The following is a 24215-nucleotide window of genomic DNA, read 5'->3' as shown; positions in this document are numbered from 1 at the left end:
TAACCTATAGCAGGTATCATGAGGACTGAAAACCTATAGCAGGCATCATGAGGACTGATAACCTATTGCAGGCATCATGAGGACTGAAAACCTATAGCAGAACTTTTGAAGAAAACATTAATATTTATATTTATTCTCAACTGTTTATTCTACACAAACTGAGTACGTAGGGTGAAGTTGTTCATAGTCCTTCTATAATGATGATGGTGTTTAACTGTGGATACAGTCCTTCTATAATGATGATGGTGTTTAACTGTGGATTCATAGTCCTTCTATAATGATGATGGTGTTTAACTGTGGATACAGTCCTTCTATAATGATGATGGTGTTTAACTGTGGATACAGTCCTTCTATAATGATGATGGTGTTTAACTGTGGATACAGTCCTTCTATAATGATGACGGTGTTTACCTGTGGATACATAGTCCTTCTATAATGATGATGGTGTTTAACTGTGGATACAGTCCTTCTATAATGATGATGGTGTTTAACTGTGGATTCATAGTCCTTCTATAATGATGATGGCGTTTAACTAACTGTGGATACATAGTCCTTCTATAATGATGATGGTGTTTAACTAACTGTGGATTCATAGTCCTTCTATAATGATGATGGTGTTTAACTGTGGATACATAGTCCTTCTATAATGATGACGGTGTTTACCTGTGGATACATAGTCCTTCTATAATGATGATGGCGTTTAACTAACTGTGGATACATAGTCCTTCTATAATGATGATGGTGTTTAACTAACTGTGGATTCATAGTCCTTCTATAATGATGATGGTGTTTAACTAACTGTGGATTCATAGTCCTTCTATAATGATGATGGTATGTAACTAACTGTGGATACATAGTCCTTCTATAATGATGACGGTGTTTACCTGTGGATACATAGTCCTTCTATAATGATGATGCTGTATAACTAACTGTGGATAAAGCTGGGGACTGTTGTGGAATATGGTAACTGAATTATTATGGCTAGAATGAATGATTATTATTAGATAATCTACAGCTAGGAACTGTACTGACTACTAGGTATTCACCAGAGTGAGGCCCTTCTCTCTCACACCGACACACGTTCTCCTGCTCTTCTCTCTCTCTGCATCTCCTTGGATCCACACCGACACTCATTTTCTGTCCTCTCCTCCTGTCTCTCCATCCCACTCTCCACTCCTCCTTAGTGACCTGTCTCCCTCCGAGACCAAAACGCTATTTCCCTTTCTGGCTCACCTCCCTTACTTCTTTACATAATCTGACAATCTCACTCTCTCTCCCTATCTCTCTCTCTCTCTCCCTATCTCTCTCTCTCTCTCTCTCTCTCTCCCTATCTCTCTCTCTCTCTCTCTCTCTCTCTCCACATATCTCTCTCTCTCTCTCTCTCTCTCTCTCTCTCTCTATCTCTCTCTCTCTCTCTCTCTCTCTCTCCACATATCTCTCTCTCTCTCTCTCCCTATCTCTCTCTCTCTCTCTACGGAGTGACGTCGGTGTTAAGAAGAAGATGGCGGCGCCAGGAAAGGCGGAAGGTGGTAAGTCTTGGTCCTCTCCATTCTGTTCTGGTTGTTTTGGGTGCGCTGTCAACGGGCCGGCAGCAGGGCTGTCGCCGGTGACCAGACTCCGGCGTTCGGAGAGGCTATGTGTGTCTGGTGGATGTCTCCTCTTAGAGAGTATTTGGATCTGACAACGCTAGATAGCGACAGATCGCTATTTCAACAATAAAATACACACCATTAAATGCCACTATGCGAATAAGCATCCCATATTATGATGATGTGTTGTCTAGCTGTTGTTGTCTATTGTATCTGTGATTTAGTGTTGTTATTTGGTGCTGAGATAGTTGGTTAGGCACCGTCGGTAGCGCTGGATATGCTTTCTGAGCTCCGGGCGAAGGGAAGGAAGCTGAGTGGTGTTAGCCGGTGGAGGGGAATCCAGGGCAGGGCAGGGACAGCAGGCGAGCCGCAGGACTGGGCCTAGCCACCGGAGGATACCTGACAGCTGGGTGTGTCGGTGTACCGGTTGTCGGTAAACATGATTAACATGACACACACACACACCATGTTGTGTTGTCACTTGTCAGAGAGAGTTGACAGCCGTGGTGGTGTCGTCCAGGCGTGGTTTACAGGGGCAATCCATAGTTGCTACATCAATTTTGGGATATATAAATGAACGATACGTACCCATTGAAGAATATAACCATTAAATGCCTCATAAGCTTAGGTCAACCCATCAGAACCCAAATATAAGTGTGTTATACTCCAATGGTTGTAAAGAAAGTCATGTAAACAAACACTAGATAGCCTCCAAACAATGGTTCAAACTGTAACTTTGATATCAGGGATGGTCAGTCCTTGAATCCATAGCTCTGTCGATTAGAGAGTGGTCCCATTTCTCCAGCCCCAACACTCAGCGTTTTACCAAAACGGGTAGGGAGGGCACTTTGTTTTTGTTTCAACTGCTGATTGCTGCTTGTGATGTCAGCGGGACTTTTGGACCATTTTAGTTTTATTGCTAAGAATCTCTTAGTTTATATTAAACATCCACATTTATAACTGCTGTAATTCAGCTGAATTACTGTCTTTGAGGATTGCCAGCTGATGGGTTCACTTGATATTCCTGTTTGTGTTTACTGAGAGTCTCTTCTGTGTGTCTCTTTCTCTCTCTCTGTGTGTGTATGTGTACTCTTCATTAACTAATTGATAAAGGGGATACTGTTACACGCTGTGGGCCGATCCCTGCTCTGCTCTGCTTGTCAAATCAAATCAAATTTTATTTTCACATGCGCCGAATACAACAGGTGTAGGTAGACCTTACAGTGAACTGCTTACTTACAAGCCCTTAACCAACAATGCAGTGTTAAGAAAATACCTAAAAATAAGTAAGATATAACAATAATAAATGACTAAAGAGCAGCAGTAAATAACAATAGCAGGGCTTTATGCAGGGTATTACGGTACAGAGTCAATGTGGAGGCTATATACAGGGGGTACCGGTACAGAGTCAATGTGGAGGCTATATACAGGGGGTACCGGTACAGAGTCAATGTGGAGGCTATATACAGGGTATTACGGTACAGAGTCAATGTGGAGGCTATATACAGGGGGTACCGGTACAGAGTCAATGTGGAGGCTATATACAGGGGGTACCGGTACAGAGTCAATGTGGAGGCTATATACAGGGTATTACGGTACAGAGTCAATGTGGAGGCTATATACAGGGTATTACGGTACAGCGTCAATGTGGAGGCTATATACAGGGTATTACGGTACAGAGTCAATGTGGAGGCTATATACAGGGTATTACGGTACAGAGACAATGTGGAGGCTATATACAGGGTGTTACTGTACAGAGTCAATGTGGAGGCTATATACAGGGTGTTACGGTACAGAGTCAATGTGGAGGTCATATACAGGGTGTTACGGTACAGAGTCAATCTGGAGGCTATATACAGGGTATTACGGTACAGAGTCAATGTAGAGACTATATACAGGGTGTTACGGTACAGAGTCAATGTGGAGGCTATATACAGGGTGTTACTGTACAGAGTCAATGTGGAGGTTATATACAGGGTGTTACGGTACAGAGTCAATGTGGAGGCTATATACAGGGTATTACGGTACAGAGTCAATGTGGAGGTTATATACAGGGTGTTACTGTACAGAGTCAATGTGGAGGCTATATACAGGGTGTTACTGTACAGAGTCAATGTGGAGGCTATATACAGGGTGTTACTGTACAGAGTCACGGTGGAGGCTATATACAGGGTGTTACTGTACAGAGTCAATGTGGAGGCTATATACAGGGTGTTACTGTACAGAGTCAATGTGGAGGCTATATACAGGGTGTTACTGTACAGAGTCAATGTGGAGGTTATATACAGGGTGTTACTGTACAGAGTCAATGTGGAGGCTATATACAGGGTATTACGGTACAGAGACAATGTGGAGGCTATATACAGGGTGTTACTGTACAGAGTCAATGTGGAGGTTATATACAGGGTGTTACGGTACAGAGTCAATCTGGAGGCTATATACAGGGTATTACGGTACAGAGTCAATGTAGAGACTATATACAGGGTGTTACGGTACAGAGTCAATGTGGAGGCTATATACAGGGTGTTACGGTACAGAGTCAATGTGGAGGCTTTATGCAGGGTATTACGGTACAGAGTCAATGTGGAGGCTATATACAGGGTGTTACGGTACAGAGTCAATGTGGAGGCTATATACAGGGTATTACGGTACAGAGTCAATGTGGAGGCTATATACAGGGGGTACCGGTACAGAGTCAATGTGGAGGCTATATACAGGGGGTACCGGTACAGAGTCAATGTGGAGGCTATATACAGGGGGCACCGGTACAGAGTCAATGTGGAGGCTATATACAGGGGGTACCGGTACAGAGTCAGTGTGCGGGGGCATCGGAGTTGAGGTAATTCGTAATTGAGGTAATATCTACATGGAGGTAGAGATTAAAGTGACTATGCATAGATAATAACAGAGAGTAGCAGCAGTGTTCTGGGTGTGGTATGGGGGCAATGCAAATAATCTGGGTAGCCATTTGATTAGATGTCCAGGAGTCTTATGGCTTGTGGGTAGAAGCTGTTTAGAAGCTTCTTGGACCTAGACTTGGTGCTCCAGTACCGCTTGTCGTGCGGTAGCAGAGAGAACAGTCTATTACTAGGGTGTCTGGAGTCTTTGACAATTTTTAGGGCCTTCCTCTGACACCGCCTGGTATAACAGTCCTGGATGGCAGGAAGCTTGGCCCCGGTGATGTACTGGGCCGTACGCACTGCCCTCAGTAGTGCCTTGCCCAGCAGTTGCCATACCAGGCAGTGATGCAACCCGTTAGGATGCTCTCGATGGTGCAGCTGTAAAATCTTTTGAGGATCTGAGGACTCATGCCAAATCTTTTCAGTCTCCTGAGGGGGAATAGGTTTTGTTGTGCCCTCTTCACAACTGTCTTGGTGTGCTTGGACCATGTTAGTTTGTTGGTGATGTGGACACCAAGGAGGTCTCCACCATAAAATTGTGTTTATTTATTTACTAAATACCTAACTAATCACACAGAATTACACATACACATAATTAAATCATAACTTGATTACAAATTACGTCATAAAGGAAAACATCCCTAGCGGGCAGAACAGATATGACAGCTTGTTACACAAAAGAAAAGGGCTGGGTTTGAGTGAAAGAGCGGGAAGACTGAGGAACAAAGGGCGAAGCTGTGCTATCGTAAATACAGTATCTTATACATTCTAAATTACCGCCCATTTGGAAAAGGAAAATGCAATAAATATTTACTCTGAGCTGCGCTTCAGTAGGTTGATGATAGATGGAAGGCCGTGTTGCCAAACCGAGTCCTTTGTCCTTTGAAGAATGTCTCTGGTGGTCAATTGAATACGTTGTAGTAACGTCGTTTTGTGGTAGACGGGATACTCTGTCGGTTCCTTCCTAGCCCTCGTTTGCATCTGCTGCTGCTAACTCAACGGCTAGGAGGTATCACTTCTGTAGTGAATTAGAGTTCAAAGTTCATACCATTCGCAAGCAAAGCTCACACTGATGTTGGCTTCGTTCTGTGGTTATTATCTGAACCATTCTGACATCGGACCGTCGTCCTACATCCTCGGAACAGGAGGTTATATTGTCGTCAAGACTTTATATAGGAAGGGAGAAAAGGGGTGTGTTTCATAATTTACAACCTATGTCTCTTCACGTGGGCGGGCCACTGAGTGAGCAGCCCTATCTTATGAACACCCACATCTCACATTTTAGAAGCTAAAATCACATCACAAATAATTTCATATTCAAACATTTAAATTGAACAACAATTCCATGTGAATCCGATAACTCTGATGTGTAGACTTTCCACTGTAGAGTTTATGTCATCTTATCATTGATGAGAATGTCTCAGATGACAACCGAACTGACATCATATTCATTAAGTACCACTGCATATGTTCAATTGTTCGGATTACCAGAATATAGTTAATTTCCCCCCACCTACTGCTTCTACCCCCAAGCCATAAGACTGCTGAACAGCTAATCAAATGCCCCCCCACACTGCTGCTACTCGCTGTTTAGTATCTATGCATAATCACTTTACCTCTACCTATATGTACAAATTACGTCGACTAACCTGTACCGCGCACAGTAGTTCATTTAGAAAATAAGTCTATTTCTTGAAGTCCTTGTGGGTTAAGTAAGCATTTCACTGTGAGGTCTACTACACCTGTTGTGTTCAGCATTTCACGGTAAGGTCTACTACACCTGTTGTATTCAGCATTTCACTGTAAGGTCTACTACACCTGTTGTGTTCAGCATTTCACTGTAAGGTCTACTACACCTGTTGTATTCAGCATTTCACTGTAAGGTCTACTACACCAGTTGTATTCAGCATTTCACTGTAAGGTCTACTACACCTGTTGTATTCAGCATTTCACTGTAAGGTCTACTACACCTGTTGTATTCAGCATTTCACTGTAAGGTCTACTACACCTGTTGTATTCAGCATTTCACTGTAAGGTCTACTACACCTGTTGTATTCAGCATTTCACTGTAAGGTCTACTACACCTGTTGTATTCAGCATTTCACTGTAAGGTCTACTACACCTGTTGTATTCAGCATTTCACTGTAAGGTCTACTACACCTGTTGTATTCAGCATTTCACTGTAAGGTCTACTACACCTGTTGTGTTCAGCATTTCACGGTAAGGTCTACTACACCTGTTGTATTCAGCATTTGACCATTTTTTGTATTTGATTATGGCTGGTCGTACTGAATGATTATGGCTGGTCGTACTGAATGATTATGGCTGGTCGTACTGAATGATTATGGCTGGTCGTACTGAATGATTATGGCTGGTCGTACTGAATGATTATGGCTGGTCGTACTGAATGATTATGGCTGGTCGTACTGAATGATTATGGCTGGTCGTACTGAATGATTATGGCTGGTCGTACTGAATGATTATGGCTGGTCGTACTGAATGATTATGGCTGGTCGTACTGAATGATTATGGCTGGTCGTACTGAATGATTATGGCTGGTCGTACTGAATGATTATGGCTGGTCGTACTGAATGATTATGGCTGGTCGTACTGAATGATTATGGCTGGTCGTACTGAATGATTATGGCTGGTCGTACTGAATGATTATGGCTGGTCGTACTGAATGATTATGGCTGGTCATTCAGTGTGTGTGTTTGAGGTTGGTTACATGACAGGATAGCCTGAACATGTGACAGCTGGTTTGTTAGGTGACAGCTGGTTTGTTAGGTGACAGGATGGCCTGAACATGTGACAGCTGGTTTGTTAGTTGACAGGATGGCCTAAACATGTCTGTCTGCCTTCATTTCAGATGTATGTTTGCCTTCATTCCAGATGTCTGTCTGTCTGCCTTCATTCCAGATGTCTCTCTGCCTTCATTTCAGATGCCTGTCTGCCTTAATTCCAGATGTATGTCTGTATGCCTTAATTTCAGATATCTGTCTGCCTTCATTTCAGATGTCTGTCTGCCTGCCTTCATTCCAGATGTCTGTCTGCCTTCATTTCAGATGTATGTCTGTCTGCCTTCCTTCCAGATGTATGTCTGTCTGCCTTCCTTCCAGATGTCTTACTGTCTTCATTCCAGATGCCTGTCTGCCTTCATTTCAGATATCTGTCTGTCTGCCTTCATTCCAGATGTATGTCTGTCTGTCTGCCTTCATTTCAGATGTCTGTCTGTCTGCCTTCATTTCAGATGTCTGTCTGTCTGCCTTCATTTCAGATGTCTGTCTGCCTTCATTTCAGATGTCTGTCTGCCTTCATTCCAGATGTCTGTCTGCCTTCATTCCAGATGTCTGTCTGTCTGCCTTCCTTCCAGATGTCTGTCTGTCTGCCTTCCTTCCAGATGTCTGTCTGCCTTCCTTCCAGATGTCTGTCTGCCTTCCTTCCAGATGTCTTTCTGCCTTCATTTCAGATGTCTGTCTGTCTGCCTTCATTCCAGATGTATGTCTGCCTTCATTCCAGATGTCTGGCTGCCTTCATTTCAGATTCGGTTACTAGTCCAACGCTCTAACCACTAGGCTACACTGCCGTGTGTATCAGGTGTGTGTGTATATGGTGTGTGTGTATATGGTGTGTGTATCAGGTGTGTGTGTATCAGGGGTGTCAGGTGTGTGTGTGTATCAGGTGTGTCAGGTGTGTGTGTGTATCAGGTGTGTCAGGTGTGTGTGTGTGTGTCAGGTGTGTGTGTATCAGGTGTGTCAGGTGTGTGTGTGTATCAGGTGTGTGTGTGTGTGTGTGTGTCAGGTGTGTTTGTGTGTCAGGTATGTGTGTGTGTATCAGGTGTGTGTGTGTACCAGGTGTGTGTATCATGTGGGTGTGTGTACCAGGTGTGTGTATATTAGGTGTGTGTGTGTACCAGGTGTGTGTGTATATCAGGTGTGTGTGTGTATTAGGTGTGTGTGTGTACCAGGTGTGTGTACCAGGTGTGTGTGTGTACCAGGTGTGTGTTCTTTGATCCAATCTGTTCCTCTTCTACTTATTGATATATTATTTGTATTGATTTCCTGTGTGTGTGTGTGTGTGTGTAGTATCGCAGTGTGGACCTCTGTGGTGTGTGAGTTGTGTGTAGTGCCGCTGGTTGGAGTGAGTCGTCTAGTCATCATGAACAATAAGGAGAGAGAGAGCACAAAAGAGTCAGGTGAGTCTGTCTGTCGCACACGGATGATGTCACACCATCACAAAACATCTGTCTGTGTATTTATCCGTCTCTCCATCTCTCCATCCATCTCTCCATCCATCTCTCCATCCATCCATCCGTCTCTCCATCCATCTCTCCATCCGTCTCTCAGTCTCTCCATCTCTCTCCATCTCTCTCCATCCATCTCCATCCGTCTCCATCTCTCCATCCATCTCTCCATCCGTCTCCATCTCTCTCCATCCATCTCTCCATCTGTCTCCATCTCTCCATCCATCTCTCCATCTGTCTCCATCTCTCTCCATCCATCTCTCCATCTGTCTCCATCTCTCTCCATCCATCTCCATCCGTCTCCATCTTTCTCCATCTCTCTCTCTACCGCTCTCTCCATCCATCTCTCCATCCGTCTCCATCTCTCTCCATCCATCTCTCCATCTGTCTCCATCTCTCCATCCATCTCTACATCCGTCTCCATCTCTCTCTCCATCCATCTCTCCATCTGTCTCCATCTCTCTCCATCCATCTCTCCATCTGTCTCCATCTCTCTCCATCCATCTCTCCATCCGTCTCCATCTCTCTCCATCCATCTCTCCATATGTCTCCATCTCTCCATCCATCTCTCCATCCGTCTCCATCTCTCTCTCCATCCATCTCTCCATCCATCCATCCGTCTCTCCATCCATCTCTCCATCCGTCTCTCAGTCTCTCCATCCGTCTCCATCTCTCTTCATCCATCTCTCCATCCTTCTCCATCTTTTTCCATCTCTCTCTCTCCACCTCTCTTTCCACCTCTCTCTCCATCCATCCATCCACCTCTCCATCCGTCTCTCCATCCATCCATCCATCCATCTCTCCATCCATCCAACTCTCCATCCATCCATCCATCTCTCCATCCGTCTCTCCATCCATCCATCCATCTCTCCATCCATCCAACTCTCTATCCATCCATCCATCCATCCATCCATCCATCCGTCTCTCTATCTCTCCATCCATCTCACCATCCATCCATCTCTCTCTCCATCTCTCCATCCATCCATCCATCCATCCATCCAACTCTCCATCCGTCTATCTCTCCATCTGTCCATATTTTTCTCTCTCCATCCGTCTCTCCATCCACCCAACTCTCCATCCGTCTCTCCATCCATCCATCCATCTCTCTATTCATCCATCCATCTCTCCATCATCAATCCATCTCTCCATCCATCCATCCATCTCTCCATCCATCCATCCATCCAACTCTCCATCCATCCATTCATCCATCTCTCCATCATCCATCAAACTCTCCATCCATCCATCCAACTCTCCATCCGTCCATCCAACTCTCCATCCGTCTCTCCATCCATCCATCCATCTCTCTATTCATCCATCCATCTCTCATCATCAATCCATCTCTCCATCCATCCATCCATCTCTCCATCCATCCATCCATCCAACTCTCCATCCATTCATCCAACTCTCCATCCATCCATCCATCCATCCATCTCTCCATCCATCCATCCATTCATCCATCTCTCCATCCATCCATCTCTCCATCATCCATCAAACTCTCCATCCATCCATCCAACTCTCCATCCGTCCATCCAACTCTCCATCCTCCATCTCTCTATTCATCCATCCATCTCTCCATCATCAATCCATCTCTCCATCCATCCATCCATCTCTCCATCCATCCATCCATCCAACTCTCCATCCATTCATCCAACTCTCCATCCATCCATCCATTCATCCATCTCTCCATCATCCATCAAACTCTCCATCCATCCATCCAACTCTCCATCCGTCCATCCAACTCTCCATCCGTCTCTCCATCATCCATCTCTCTATTCATCCATCCATCTCTCCATCATCAATCCATCTCTCCATCCATCCATCTCTCCATCCATCCAACTCTCCATCCATTCATCCAACTCTCCATCCATCCATCCATCTCTCCATCCATTCATCCATCCATCTCTCCATCCATCCAACTCTCCATCCATCCATCCATCCATCTCTCCATCATCCATCAAACTCTCCATCCATCCATCCAACTCTCCATCCATCCATCTCTCTATCCATCCACCCATCCATCCATCCATCCATCCATCCGTCTCTCTATCTCTCCATCCATCTCTCCATCCATCCATCTCTCTCTCCATCTCCATCTTTCCATCTCTCTCCATTCATATCTCCATCCGTCTATCCTTCTATCCATCCATCCATCTCTCCATCTGTCTCTCCATCTCTCCATCCATCCATCTCTCTCTCCGTCTCTCCATCCGTCTCCATCTCTCTCCATCCATATCTCCATCCATCTATCCTTCTCTCCATCCATCCATCTCTCCTTCTGTCTCTCCATCTGTCTCTCCATCTGTCTCTCCATCTCTCCATCCATCCAACTCTCCATCCATCCAACTCTCCATCCATCCAACTCTCCATCCATCCAACTCTCCATCCATCCATCCATCCATCCATCCATCCATCCATCCATCCATCCATGTATCCAACTCTCCATCCATTTATCTCTCCATCTCTCCATCCATCCATCCAACTCTCCATCCATCCATCCATCCATCCATCCAACTCTCCATCCGTCTCTCCATCTCTCCATATTTTTCTGTCTCTCCATCTCTCCATCTATCTCTTCATCTCTCCATTTCTCCAGCCATTTCTCCGTCTCTCCAGCCATTTCTCCATCTCTCCATCCGTCTCTTCATTTCTCCGTCTCTCCAGCCATTTCTCCGTCTCTCCAGCCATTTCTCCGTCTCTCCATCCATCACTTCATTTCTCCGTCTCTCCAGCCATTTCTCCGTCTCTCCAGCCATTTCTCCATCTCTCCATCCGTCTCTCCATCTCTCCAACTCTCCATCCATCCAACTCTCCATCCATCCAACTCTCCATCCAACTCTCCATCCATCCAACTCTCCATCCATCCATCCATCCATCCATCCATCCATATATCCAACTCTCCATCTGTTTATCTCTCCATCTCTCCATCCATCCATCCAACTCTCCATCCATCCATCCATCCATCCATCCATCCAACTCTCCATCCGTCTCTCTCCATCTCTCCATCCGTCTCTCCATCTCTCCATATTTTTCTGTCTCTCCATCTCTCCATCCATCTCTTCATTTCTCCGTCTCTCCAGCCATTTCTCCATCTCTCCATCCGTCTCTCCATCTCTCCATATTTTTCTGTCTCTCCATCTCTCCATCCATCTCTTCATCTCTCCGTTTCTCCAGCCATTTCTCCGTTTCTCCAGCCATTTCTCCGTCTCTCCAGCCATTTCTCCGTCTCTCCATCCGTCTCTCCATCCGTCTCTCCGTCTCTTCATCATTCTCTCCATCCATCTCTCCGTCTCTTCATCCGTCTCTCCATCCATCTCTCCATCTCTCCGTCTCTCCATTTCTCCATCTCTCCATCCATCTCTCCATCTCTCTGTCTCTCCATCTCTCTCCATCTGTCTCTCCATCTCTCCATCCATCTCTCCATTTCTCCATCTCTCTGTCTCTCCATCTCTCTGTCTCTCCATCTCTCTGTCTCTCCATCTCTCTGTCTCTCCATCTCTCCATTTCTCTGTCTCTCATCTCTCTGTCTCTCCATCTGTCTCTCCATCTCTCCATCCATTTCTCCATCTCTCTGTCTCTCCATCCAACTCTCCATCCATCCATCCATCCATCCATCCATCTCTTCATCCATCCAACTCTCCATCCATCCATCCATCCATCTCTCCATCCATCATCAAACTCTCCATCCATCCATCCATCTCTCTATCCATCCATCCATCCATCCATCTCTCTATCCATCCATCCATCCATCCATCCATCCGTCTCTCTATCTCTCCATCCATCTCTCCATCCATCCATCTCTCTCTCCGTCTCCGTCTCTCCATCTCTCTCCTTCCATATCTCCATCCGTCTATCCTTCTCTCCATCCATCCATCTCTCCATCTGTCTCTCCATCTCTCCATCCATCCAACTCTCCATCTACCTCTCCATCCATCCAACTCTCCATCCATCCATCCATCCATCCATCCATATATCCAACTCTCCATCCGTCTATCTCTCCATCTCTCCATCCATCCATCCAACTCTCCATCCGTCTATCTCTCCATCTCTCCATATTTTTCTGTCTCTCCATCCGTCTCTCCATCCATCCAACTCTCCATCCGTCTCTCTATTCATCCATCCAACTCTCCATCATCAATCCATCTCTCCATCCATCCATCCATCCATCTCTCCATCCATCCATCCAACTCTCCATCCATTCATCCAACTCTCCATCCATCCATCCATCCATCCATCCATCCATCCATTCATCCATCTCTCCATCCATCATCAAACTCTCCATCCATCCATCCATCCATCCATCCGTCTCTCTATCTCTCCATCCATCTTTCCATCCATCCATCTCTCTCTCCGTCTCTCCATCCGTCTCCATCTCTCTCCATCCATATCTCCATCCGTCTATCCTTCTCTCCATCCATCCAACTCTCCATCTCTCTCCATCTGTCTCTCCATCTCTCCATCCATCCAACTCTCCATCCATCCAACTCTCCATCCATCCAACTCTCCATCCGTCTCTCTCCATCTCTCCATCCATCCATCCAACTCTCCATCCATCCATCCATCCATCCATCCATCTCTCCATCTCTCTGTCTCTCCATCTCTCCATTTCTCCATCTCTCCATCTCTCCATTTCTCAATCTCTCTGTCTCTCCATCTCTCCATTTCTCCATCTCTCCATTTCTCCATCTCTCTGTCTCTCCATCTCTCTGTCTCTTCATTTCTCTGTCTCTCCATCTCTCTGTCTCTCCATCTCTCTGTCTCTCCATCTCTCCATCCATCTCTCCATTTCTCCATCTCTCTGTCTCTCCATCCATCTCTCCATTTTCTCACCTATTCTCTCACCCTACCAACTCCTTCACCTAACAACCTTTGTGTGTGTCTCTGTGTGTCTCTGTGTTTCTTTGTGTGTGTGTGTGTGTGTGTATCTCTGTGTGTGTGTCTCTGTGTGTTTGTGTGTGTGTGTGTGTCTGTGTGTGTGTGTGTGTGTATCTGTGTGTGTGTGTGTGTGTGTCTCTGTGTGTTTGTGTGTGTGTGTGTGTCTCTCTGTGTGTCTCTGTGTTTCTTTGTGTGTGTGTGTGTGTGTGTGTGTCTCTCTGTGTGTGTGTGTGTGTGTGTGTGTCTGTGTGTGTGTGTGTATCTCTGTGTGTGTGTGTGTGTGTCTCTGTGTGTTTGTGTGTGTGTGTGTCTCTGTGTGTTTGTGTGTGTGTGTGTCTCTCTGTGTGTATGTAGAGAACAGCCGAGGCCAGATGAAGGTGTTTCTGCCTAACAAGTTGTTGGAGCGTCTCCCTCAAACCACCTCCCTACCCAAGGAGAGACTACGATGGAACACCAACGAGGTAGAGTGAAGAACTAGTTATAGACTAGACTGGTTATAGACTAGTTATATTCTGGTTATAGACTAGTTATATTCTGGTTATGGACTAGTTATATTCTGGTTATAAACTAGTTATATTCTGGTTATAGACTAGACTGGTTATAGACTAGTTATATTCTGGTTATGGACTAGTTATATTCTGGTTATGGACTAGTTATATTCTGGTTATGGACTAGTTATATTCTGGTTATGGACTAGTTATATTCTGGTTATAAACTAGTTATATTCTGGTTATGGACTAGTTATATTCTGGTTATAGACTAGTTATATTCTGGTTATGGACTAGTTATATTCTGGTTATAAACTAGTTATATTCTGGTTATGGACTAGTTATATTCTGGTTATGGACTAGTTATATTCTGGTTATGGACTAGTTATATTCTGGTTATAGACTAGTTTTATTCTGGTTATGGACTAGTTATAGACCATACTGGTTATAGACTGTTATAGACTGGTTATAAACTTGTTATAGACTAGACTAGTTATAGGCTGATTATAGCCGAGTTATAGACTGATTTATAGAGTTGTTATATAATTCTGCACTAGACTGGTTATAGACGTGTTATAGACTGGTTGTAGACTGGTTGTAGACCAGTAATGAACTAGACTGGTTGTAGACCAGTTATGAACTAGACAGGTTATACACTGTCCTGTAGACTCATTATAGACTAGGTATGGACTAGTTATAGTCTGTAGACTACCTTTAGATTGATAACCAGTCTACAACCAATCTATCAAATAAAGCCCTTCTTACATCAGCTGATATATCAAAGTGCTGTACAGAAACCCAGCATAAAACCCCAAAGAGCAAGAAATGCAGGTGTAGAAGCACGGTGGTTATAGACTGGTTATAGACTAGACTGGTTATAGACTAGTTATAGAGTACTTATTAACTGGTTATACCCTGGTTATAGACTGGTTATAGACTGGTTATATAATGTTATAGTCGTCTTATAGACTAGACTGGTTATAGACTAGTTATAGAGTACTTACTGACTGGTTATATACTAGTTATAGGCAGATTATAGACTAGTTATGACTGGTTATATACTTGTTATAAACTAAACTGGTTATAAACTTGTTATAGACTTGTTATAGACTTGTTATAGACTGTTATAGACTTAAATACGTATTATAGACTGGACTGGTTTTAAAGACTGGACTAATTTATAGACTAGTTATAGGCTGATTGTAGACTAGTTATGACTGGTTATATACTTGTTATAAACAAAACTGGTTATAAACTTGTTATAGACTTGTTATAGACTTGTTATAGACTTGTTATAGACTGTTATAGACTGTTATAGACTTGCTATAGACTTGCTATAGACTTGTTATAGACTTGTTATAGACTTGTTATAGACTTGTTATAGACTGTTATATACTGTTATAGACTTATAGACAGTTATAGACTTGTTATAGACTTGTTATCGACTGTTATAGACTTGCTATAGACTTGCTATAGACTTGTTATAGACTTGTTATAGACTTGTTATAGACTTAAATACTTGTTATAGACTTGTTATAGACTGTTATAGACTGTTATATACCGTTATAGACTTGTTATTGACTTGTTATAGACTGTTATAGACTGTTATATACTGTTATAGACTTGTTATAGACTTAAATACTTCTTATAGACTGTTATAGACTGTTATATACTGTTATAGACTGTTATAGACTTGTTATATACTGTTATAGACTTATAGACTTGTTATAGACTGTTATAGACTGTTATAGACTGTTATAGACTTGTTATAGACTTGTTGTAGACTGTTATTGACTTAAATACTTATTATAGACTGTTATAGACTTGTTATCGACTGTTATATACTGTTATAGACTGTTATAGACTTGTTATAGACTGTTATAGACTGATAGACTTGTTATAGACTGTTATAGACTTGCTATAGACTTGCTATATACTTGTTATAGACTTGTTATAGACTGTTATAGACTTGTTATAGACTGTTATAGACTGTTATAGACTTGTTATAGACTTGTTATAGACTGTTATATACTGTTATAGACTTGTTATAGACTTAAATACTTGTTATAGACTGTTATAGACTTGTTATAGACTGTTATAGACTTATATACTAGTTATAGACTGTTATAGACTTGTTATAGACTGTTATAGACTGTTATAGACTTGTTATCGACTGTTATAGACTGTTATAGACTTGTTATCGACTGTTATAGACTGTTATAGACTTGTTATAGACTGTTATATACTGTTATAGACGTGTTATCGACTGTTATATACTGTTATAGACTGTTATAAACAGTTATAGACTGTTATAGACTTGTTATAGACTGTTATAGACTGATAGACTTGTTATCGACTGTTATAGACTGTTATAGACTGTTATAGACTTGCTATAGGCTTGCTATAGACTTGTTATAGACTTGTTATAGACTTGTTATAGACTGTTATAGACTGATAGACTTGTTATCGACTGTTATAGACTGTTATAGACTGTTATAGACTTGCTATAGGCTTGCTATAGACTTGTTATAGACTTGTTATAGACTTGTTATAGACTTGTTATAGACTTAAATACTTGTTATAGACTGTTATAGACTTATATACTAGTTATAGACTGTTATATACCGTTATAGACTTGTTAATGACTGTTATAGACTGTTATAGACTTGTTATATACTGTTATAGACTTGTTATAGACTTAAATACTTGTTATAGACTGTTATAGACTTATATACTAGTTATAGACTGTTATAGACTGTTATAGACTTAAACACTTATTATAGACTGTTATAGACTTGTTATAGACTGTTATAGACTGTTATAGACTTGTTATCGACTGTTATAGACTGTTATAGACTTGTTATCGACTGTTATATACTGTTATAGACTGTTATAGACTGTTATATACTGTTATAGACTTTTATAGACTGTTATAGACTGTTATAGACTTGTTATAGACTGTTATAGACTTGTCATAGACTGTTATAGACTTGTTATAGACTGAAATACTTGTTATAGACTTATTATAGACTTGTTATAGACTGTTATAGACTTGTTATAGACTGTTATATACTGTTATAGACTGTTATAGACTGTTATAGACTTGTTATATACTGTTATAGACTTTTATAGACTGTTATAGACTTTTATAGACGGTTTTAGACTTTTTATTGACTGTTATAGACTGTTATAGACTGTTATAGACTGTTATAGACTTAAATACTTATTATAGACTGGACTGGTTTTATTGACTGGACTGATTTATAGACTAGTTATAGGCTGTTATCGACTGTTATATACTGTTATAGACTGTTATAGACTGTTATAGACTTATAGACTTATAGACTTGTTATAGACTGTTATAGACTGTTATTGACTTAAATACTTATTATAGACTGTTATAGACTTGTTATAGACTGTTATAGACTTAAATACTTGTTATCGACTGTTATATACTGTTATCGACTGTTATATACTGTTATAGACTGTTATAGACTTGTTATAGACTGTTATAGACTGTTATAGACTTGTTATAGACTTAAATACTTATTATAGACTGTTATAGACTGTTATTGACTTAAATACTTATTATAGACTGTTATAGACTTGTTATAGACTGTTATAGACTTAAATACTTGTTATCGACTGTTATAGAATGTTATAGACTGTTATAGACTTGTTATAGACTTAATATAGACTTGTTATAGACTGTTATAGACTTGTTATAGACTGTTATAGACTGTTATAGACTTGGTATATACTTGTTATAGACTGTTATAGACTTTTATAGACTGTTATAGACTAAAATACTTATTATAGACTGGACTGGTTTTATAGACTGGACTGATTTATAGACTAGTTATAGGCTGTTATCGACTGTTATATACTGTTATAGACTGTTATTGATTGTTATAGACTTGTTATAGACTGTTATAGACTGTTATAGACTTGTTATAGACTTGTTATAGACTTAAATACTTGTTATAGACTTGTTATAGACTTGTTATAGACTGTTATATACTTAAATACTTATTATAGACTGAACTGGTTTTATAGACTGGACTGATTTATAGACTAGTTATAGGCCTATTATATACTAGTTATATACTAGTTTTAGGCTGTTACAAATTATTCTTCAAGTAAAAGTTAAATGCTGATTTCCACACTTGTTATAGAGAGACTGGTTACAGACTAGTGACTAGTAGTAAGGTAGTGAGTGATACAGTGGTTATGAATTAGTTATAACAGATGTTGTTTCCTAGGAGATTGCATCCTACTTGATCACATTTGACAGACATGAAGAGTGGCTATCCTGCTCGCTCAAGACCAGGTAACTCACCAACACACACACCGAGTAACACACACACTCACCGAGAAACACACACACACACCAACACACACACCGAGAAACACACACACACAGAGAAACACACACACACACACACACACCAACACACACACTGAGAAACACACACTGAGAAACACACACTGAGAAACACACACAGAGAAACACACACAGAGAAACACCAACACACACACCGAGAAACACCAACACACACACAGAGAAACACACACACACACACACACTGAGAAACACACACTGAGAAACACACACTGAGACACACACACTGAGAAACACCAACACACACACCGAGAAACACACACACACCGAGAAACACACACACACACCAACACACACACCGAGAAACACACACACACAGAGAAACACACACACACACACACACACCAACACACACACTGAGAAACACACACTGAGAAACACACACTGAGAAACACACACAGAGAAACACACACCGAGAAACACCAACACACACACCGAGAAACACCAACACACACACAGAGAAACACACACACACACACACACTGAGAAACACACACTGAGAAACACACACTGAGACACACACACTGAGAAACACCAACACACACACCGAGAAACACACACACACCGAGAAACACACACACATCTCACCCACATCTCACCCACCATCTCACCCACATCTCACCCACCATCTCACCCACATCTCACCCACATCTCACCCACCATCTCACCCACCATCTCACGCACCATCTCACCCACATCTCACCCACCATCTCACCCACATCTCACCCACATCTCACCCACCATCTCACCCACCATCTCACATCTCACCCACCATCTCACCCACATCTCACATCTCACCCACATCTCACCCACATCTCACATCTCACCCACATCTCACCCACATCTCACCCACCATCTCACCCACATCTCACATCTCACCCACATCTCACCCACCATCTCGCATCTCACCCACCATCTCACCCACCATCTCACCCACCATCTCACCCACATCTCACATCTCACCCACATCGCATGTCTCACCCACCATCTCACCCACATCTCACAACTCACCCACATCTCACCCACATCTCATATCTCACCCACTATCTCACCCACATCTCACCCACAACTCACCCACATTTCACCCACAACTCACCCGCATTTCACCCACAACGCACATCTCACCCACCATCTACCCACAACTCACCCACCATCTACCCACATCTCACCCACAACTCACCCACAACTCACCCGCATCTCACCCACAACTCACATCTCACCCACCATCTCACCCACATCTCACAACTCACCCACATCTCACATCTCACCCACATATCACCCACATCTCACCCACATCTCACCCACCATCTACCCACAACTCACCCACCATCTACCCACAACTCACCCACCATCTCACCCACCATCTCACCCACATCTCACATCTCACCCACATCGCATGTCTCACCCACCATCTCACCCACATCTCACAACTCACCCACATCTCACCCACATCTCATATCTCACCCACTATCTCACCCACATCTCACCCACATCTCACAACTCACCCACATTTCACCCACAACTCACCCGCATCTCACCCACAACTCACATCTCACCCACCATCTCACCCACATCTCACAACTCACCCACATCTCACATCTCACCCACTTCTCACCCACATCTCACCCACATCTCACCCACCATCTACCCACAACTCACCCACCATCTACCCACATCTCACCCACATCTCACAACTCACCCACATTTCACCCACATCTCACCCACATCTCACATCTCACCCACCATCTCACCCATATATCACCCACATCTCACAACTCACCCACATCTCACATCTCACCCACCATCTACCCACATTTTATTTATTTTATTTATTTTACCTTTATTTAACCAGGTAGGCAAGTTGAGAACAAGTTCTCATTTACAATTGCGACCTGGCCAAGATAAAGCAAAGCAGTTCGACAGATACAACAACACAGAGTTACACATGGAGTAAAACAAACATACAGTCAATAATAAAGTATAAACAAGTCTATATACAATGTGAGCAAATGAGGTGAGAAGGGAGGTAAAGGCAAAAAAAGGCCTTGGTGGCAAGGTAAATACAATATAGCAAGTAAAACACTGGAATGGTAGTTTTGCAATGGAAGAATGTGCAAAGTAGAAATAAAAATAATGGGGTGCAAAGGAGCAAAATAAATAAATAAATTAAATACAGTTGGGAAAGAGGTAGTTGATAGGGCTAAATTATATGTGGGCTATGTACAGGTGCAGTAATCTGTGAGCTGCTCTGACAGTTGGTGCTTAAAGCTAGTGAGGGAGATAAGTGTTTCCAGTTTCAGAGATTTTTGTAGTTCGTTCCAGTCATTGGCAGCAGAGAACTGGAAAGAGAGGCGGCCAAAGAAAGAATTGGTTTTGGGGGTGACTAGAGAGATATACCTGCTGGAGCGTGTGCTACAGGTGGGAGATGCTATGGTGACCAGCGAGCTGAGATAAGGGGGGACTTTACCTAGCAGGGTCTTGTAGATGACATGGAGCCAGTGGGTTTGGCGACGAGTATGAAGCGAGGGCCAGCCAACGAGAGCGTACAGGTCGCAATGGTGGGTAGTGTATGGGGCTTTGGTGACAAAACGGATTGCACTGTGATAGACTGCATCCAGTTTGTTGAGTAGGGTATTGGAGGCTATTTTGTAAATTACATCGCCAAAGTCGAGGATTGGTAGGATGGTCAGTTTTACAAGGGTATGTTTGGCAGCATGAGTGAAGGATGCTTTGTTGCGAAATAGGAAGCCAATTCTAGATTTAACTTTGGATTGGAGATGTTTGATATGGGTCTGGAAGGAGAGTTTACAGTCTAACCAGACACCTAAGTATTTGTAGTTGTCCACGTATTCTAAGTCAGAGCCGTCCAGAGTAGTGATGTTGGACAGGCGGGTAGGTGCAGGTAGTGATCGGTTGAAGAGCATGCATTTAGTTTTACTTGTATTTAAGAGCAGTTGGAGGCCACGGAAGGAGAGTTGTATGGCATTGAAGCTTGCCTGGAGGGTTGTTAACACAGTGTCCAAAGAAGGGCCGGAAGTATACAGAATGGTGTCGTCTGCGTAGAGGTGGATCAGAGACTCACCAGCAGCAAGAGCGACCTCATTGATGTATACAGAGAAGAGAGTCGGTCCAAGAATTGAACCCTGTGGCACCCCCATAGAGACTGCCAGAGGTCCGGACAACAGACCCTCAGATTTGACACACTGAACTCTATCAGAGAAGTAGTTGGTGAACCAGGCGAGGCAATCATTTGAGAAACCAAGGCTGTTGAGTCTGCCGATGAGGATGTGGTGATTGACAGAGTCGAAAGCCTTGGCCAGATCAATGAATACGGCTGCACAGTAATGTTTCTTATCGATGGCGGTTAAGATATCGTTTAGGACCTTGAGCGTGGCTGAGGTGCACCCATGACCAGCTCTGAAACCAGATTGCATAGCAGAGAAGGTATGGTGAGATTCAAAATGGTCGGTAATCTGTTTGTTGACTTGGCTTTCGAAGACCTTAGAAAGGCATGGTAGGATAGATATAGGTCTGTAGCAGTTTGGGTCAAGAGTGTCCCCCCCTTTGAAGAGGGGGATGACCGCAGCTGCTTTCCAATCTTTGGGAATCTCAGACGACACGAAAGAGAGGTTGAACAGGCTAGTAATAGGGGTGGCAACAATTTCGGCAGATAATTTTAGAAAGAAAGGGTCCAGATTGTCTAGCCCGGCTGATTTGTAGGGGTCCAGATTTTGCAGCTCTTTCAGAACATCAGCTGAATGGATTTGGGAGAAGGAGAAATGGGGAAGGCTTGGGCGAGTTGCTGTTGGGGGTGCAGTGCTGTTGACAGGGGTAGGAGTAGCCAGGTGGAAAGCATGGCCAGCAGTAGAAAAATGCTTATTGAAATTTTCAATTATGGTGGATTTATCAGTGGTGACAGTGTTTCCTATCTTCAGTGCAGTGGGCAGCTGGGAGGAGGTGTTCTTATTCTCCATGGACTTTACAGTGTCCCAGAACTTTTTTGAGTTAGTGTTGCAAGAAGCAAATTTCTGCTTGAAAAAGCTAGCCTTGGCTTTTCTAACTGCCTGTGTATAATGGTTTCTAGCTTCCCTGAACAGCTGCATATCACGGGGGCTGTTCGATGCTAATGCAGAACGCCATAGGACGTTTTTGTGTTGATTAAGGGCAGTCAGGTCTGGGGAGAACCAAGGGCTATATCTGTTCCTGGTTCTAAATTTCTTGAATGGGGCATGTTTATTTAAGATGGTTAGGAAGGCATTTTTAAAAAATATCCAGGCATCCTCTACTGACGGGATGAGGTCAATATCCTTCCAGGATACCCCGGCCAGGTCGATTAGAAAGGCCTGCTCGCTGAAGTGTTTCAGGGAGCGTTTTACAGTGATGAGAGGAGGTCGTTTGACCGCTGACCCATTACGGATGCAGGCAATGAGGCAGTGATCGCTGAGATCTTGGTTGAAGACAGCAGAGGTGTATTTAGAGGGGAAGTTGGTTAGGATGATATCTATGAGGGTGCCCGTGTTTAAGGCTTTGGGGAGGTACCTGGTAGGTTCATTGATAATTTGTGTGAGATTGAGGGCATCAAGTTTAGATTGTAGGATGGCTGGGGTGTTAAGCATGTTCCAGTTTAGGTCGCCTAGCAGCACGAGCTCTGAAGATAGATGGGGGGCAATCAGTTCACATATGGTGTCCAGAGCACAGCTGGGGGCAGAGGGTGGTCTATAGCAGGCGGCAACGGTGAGAGACTTGTTTTTAGAAAGGTGGATTTTTAAAAGTAGAAGTTCAAATTGTTTGGGTACAGACCTGGATAGTAGGACAGAACTCTGCAGGCTATCTTTGCAGTAAATTGCAACACCGCCCCCTTTGGCAGTTCTATCTTGTCTGAAAATGTTGTAGTTTGGAATTAAAATGTCTGAATTTTTGGTGGTCTTCCTAAGCCAGGATTCAGACACAGCTAGAACATCCGGGTTGGCAGAGTGTGCTAAAGCAGTGAATAGAACAAACTTAGGGAGGAGGCTTCTAATGTTAACATGCATGAAACCAAGGCTATTACGGTTACAGAAGTCGTCAAAAGAGAGCGCCTGGGGAATAGGAGTGGAGCTAGGCACTGCAGGGCCTGGATTCACCTCTACATCGCCAGAGGAACATAGGAGGAGTAGAATAAGGGTGCGACTAAAAGCAATAAGAATTGGTCGTCTAGAACGTCTGGAACAGAGAGTAAAAGGAGGTTTCTGGGGGCGATAAAATAGCATCAAGGTATAATGTACAGACAAAGGTAAGGTAGGATGTGAATACAGTGGAGGTAAACCTAGGTATTGAGTGATGAAGAGAGAGATATTGTCTCTAGAAACATCATTGAAACCAGGAGATGTCATTGCATGTGTGGGTGGTGGAACTAATAGGTTGGATAAGGTATAGTGAGCAGGACTAGAGGCTCTACAGTGAAATAAGCCAATAAACACTAACCAGAACAGCAATGGACAAGACATATTGACATTAAGGAGAGGCATGCTTAGTCGAGTGATCAAAAGGGTCCAGTGAGTGGAGAGGTTGGTTTAGGGTCACGGCGATTTAGACAGCTAGCCAAGCCAACCGGTAGCAAGCTAGCATAGGATGGAGTCTGTTGTTAGCCACCTCTTGCGTTCGGTCAGTAGATTAGTGGGGTTCCGTGTGGTAGAGGGGATTAATCCAAATCACACAACAACAAAAATAAGAACAATAGAT

At 43.1% G+C, this 24215-nt stretch overlaps 1 protein-coding gene across 1 annotated transcript in view; it reads left to right on the top strand.

Moving 5' to 3' along the window:
- The first annotated feature begins 1427 nt into the window (after positions 1-1427).
- The window catches only part of camta2 (calmodulin binding transcription activator 2), a 127436-nt gene continuing 104648 nt past the window's right edge, over positions 1428-24215 (top strand). Inside the window, exons 1-4 of the mRNA XM_036956534.1 lie at positions 1428-1529; positions 8575-8684; positions 13959-14065; positions 18355-18422. Coding sequence (XP_036812429.1) covers positions 8648-8684; positions 13959-14065; positions 18355-18422 — 212 coding nt within the window. The 5' untranslated portion in view covers positions 1428-1529; positions 8575-8647. The remainder of the gene's footprint in view (positions 1530-8574; positions 8685-13958; positions 14066-18354; positions 18423-24215) is intronic.

This window comes from Oncorhynchus mykiss, chromosome 21 (genome assembly GCF_013265735.2).
Source record: "Oncorhynchus mykiss isolate Arlee chromosome 21, USDA_OmykA_1.1, whole genome shotgun sequence".
NCBI lineage: Eukaryota > Metazoa > Chordata > Actinopteri > Salmoniformes > Salmonidae > Oncorhynchus > Oncorhynchus mykiss.
The sequence above is the reverse complement of the archived record's forward strand: the minus strand, read 5'-3'. Positions and strand labels throughout refer to the sequence as shown.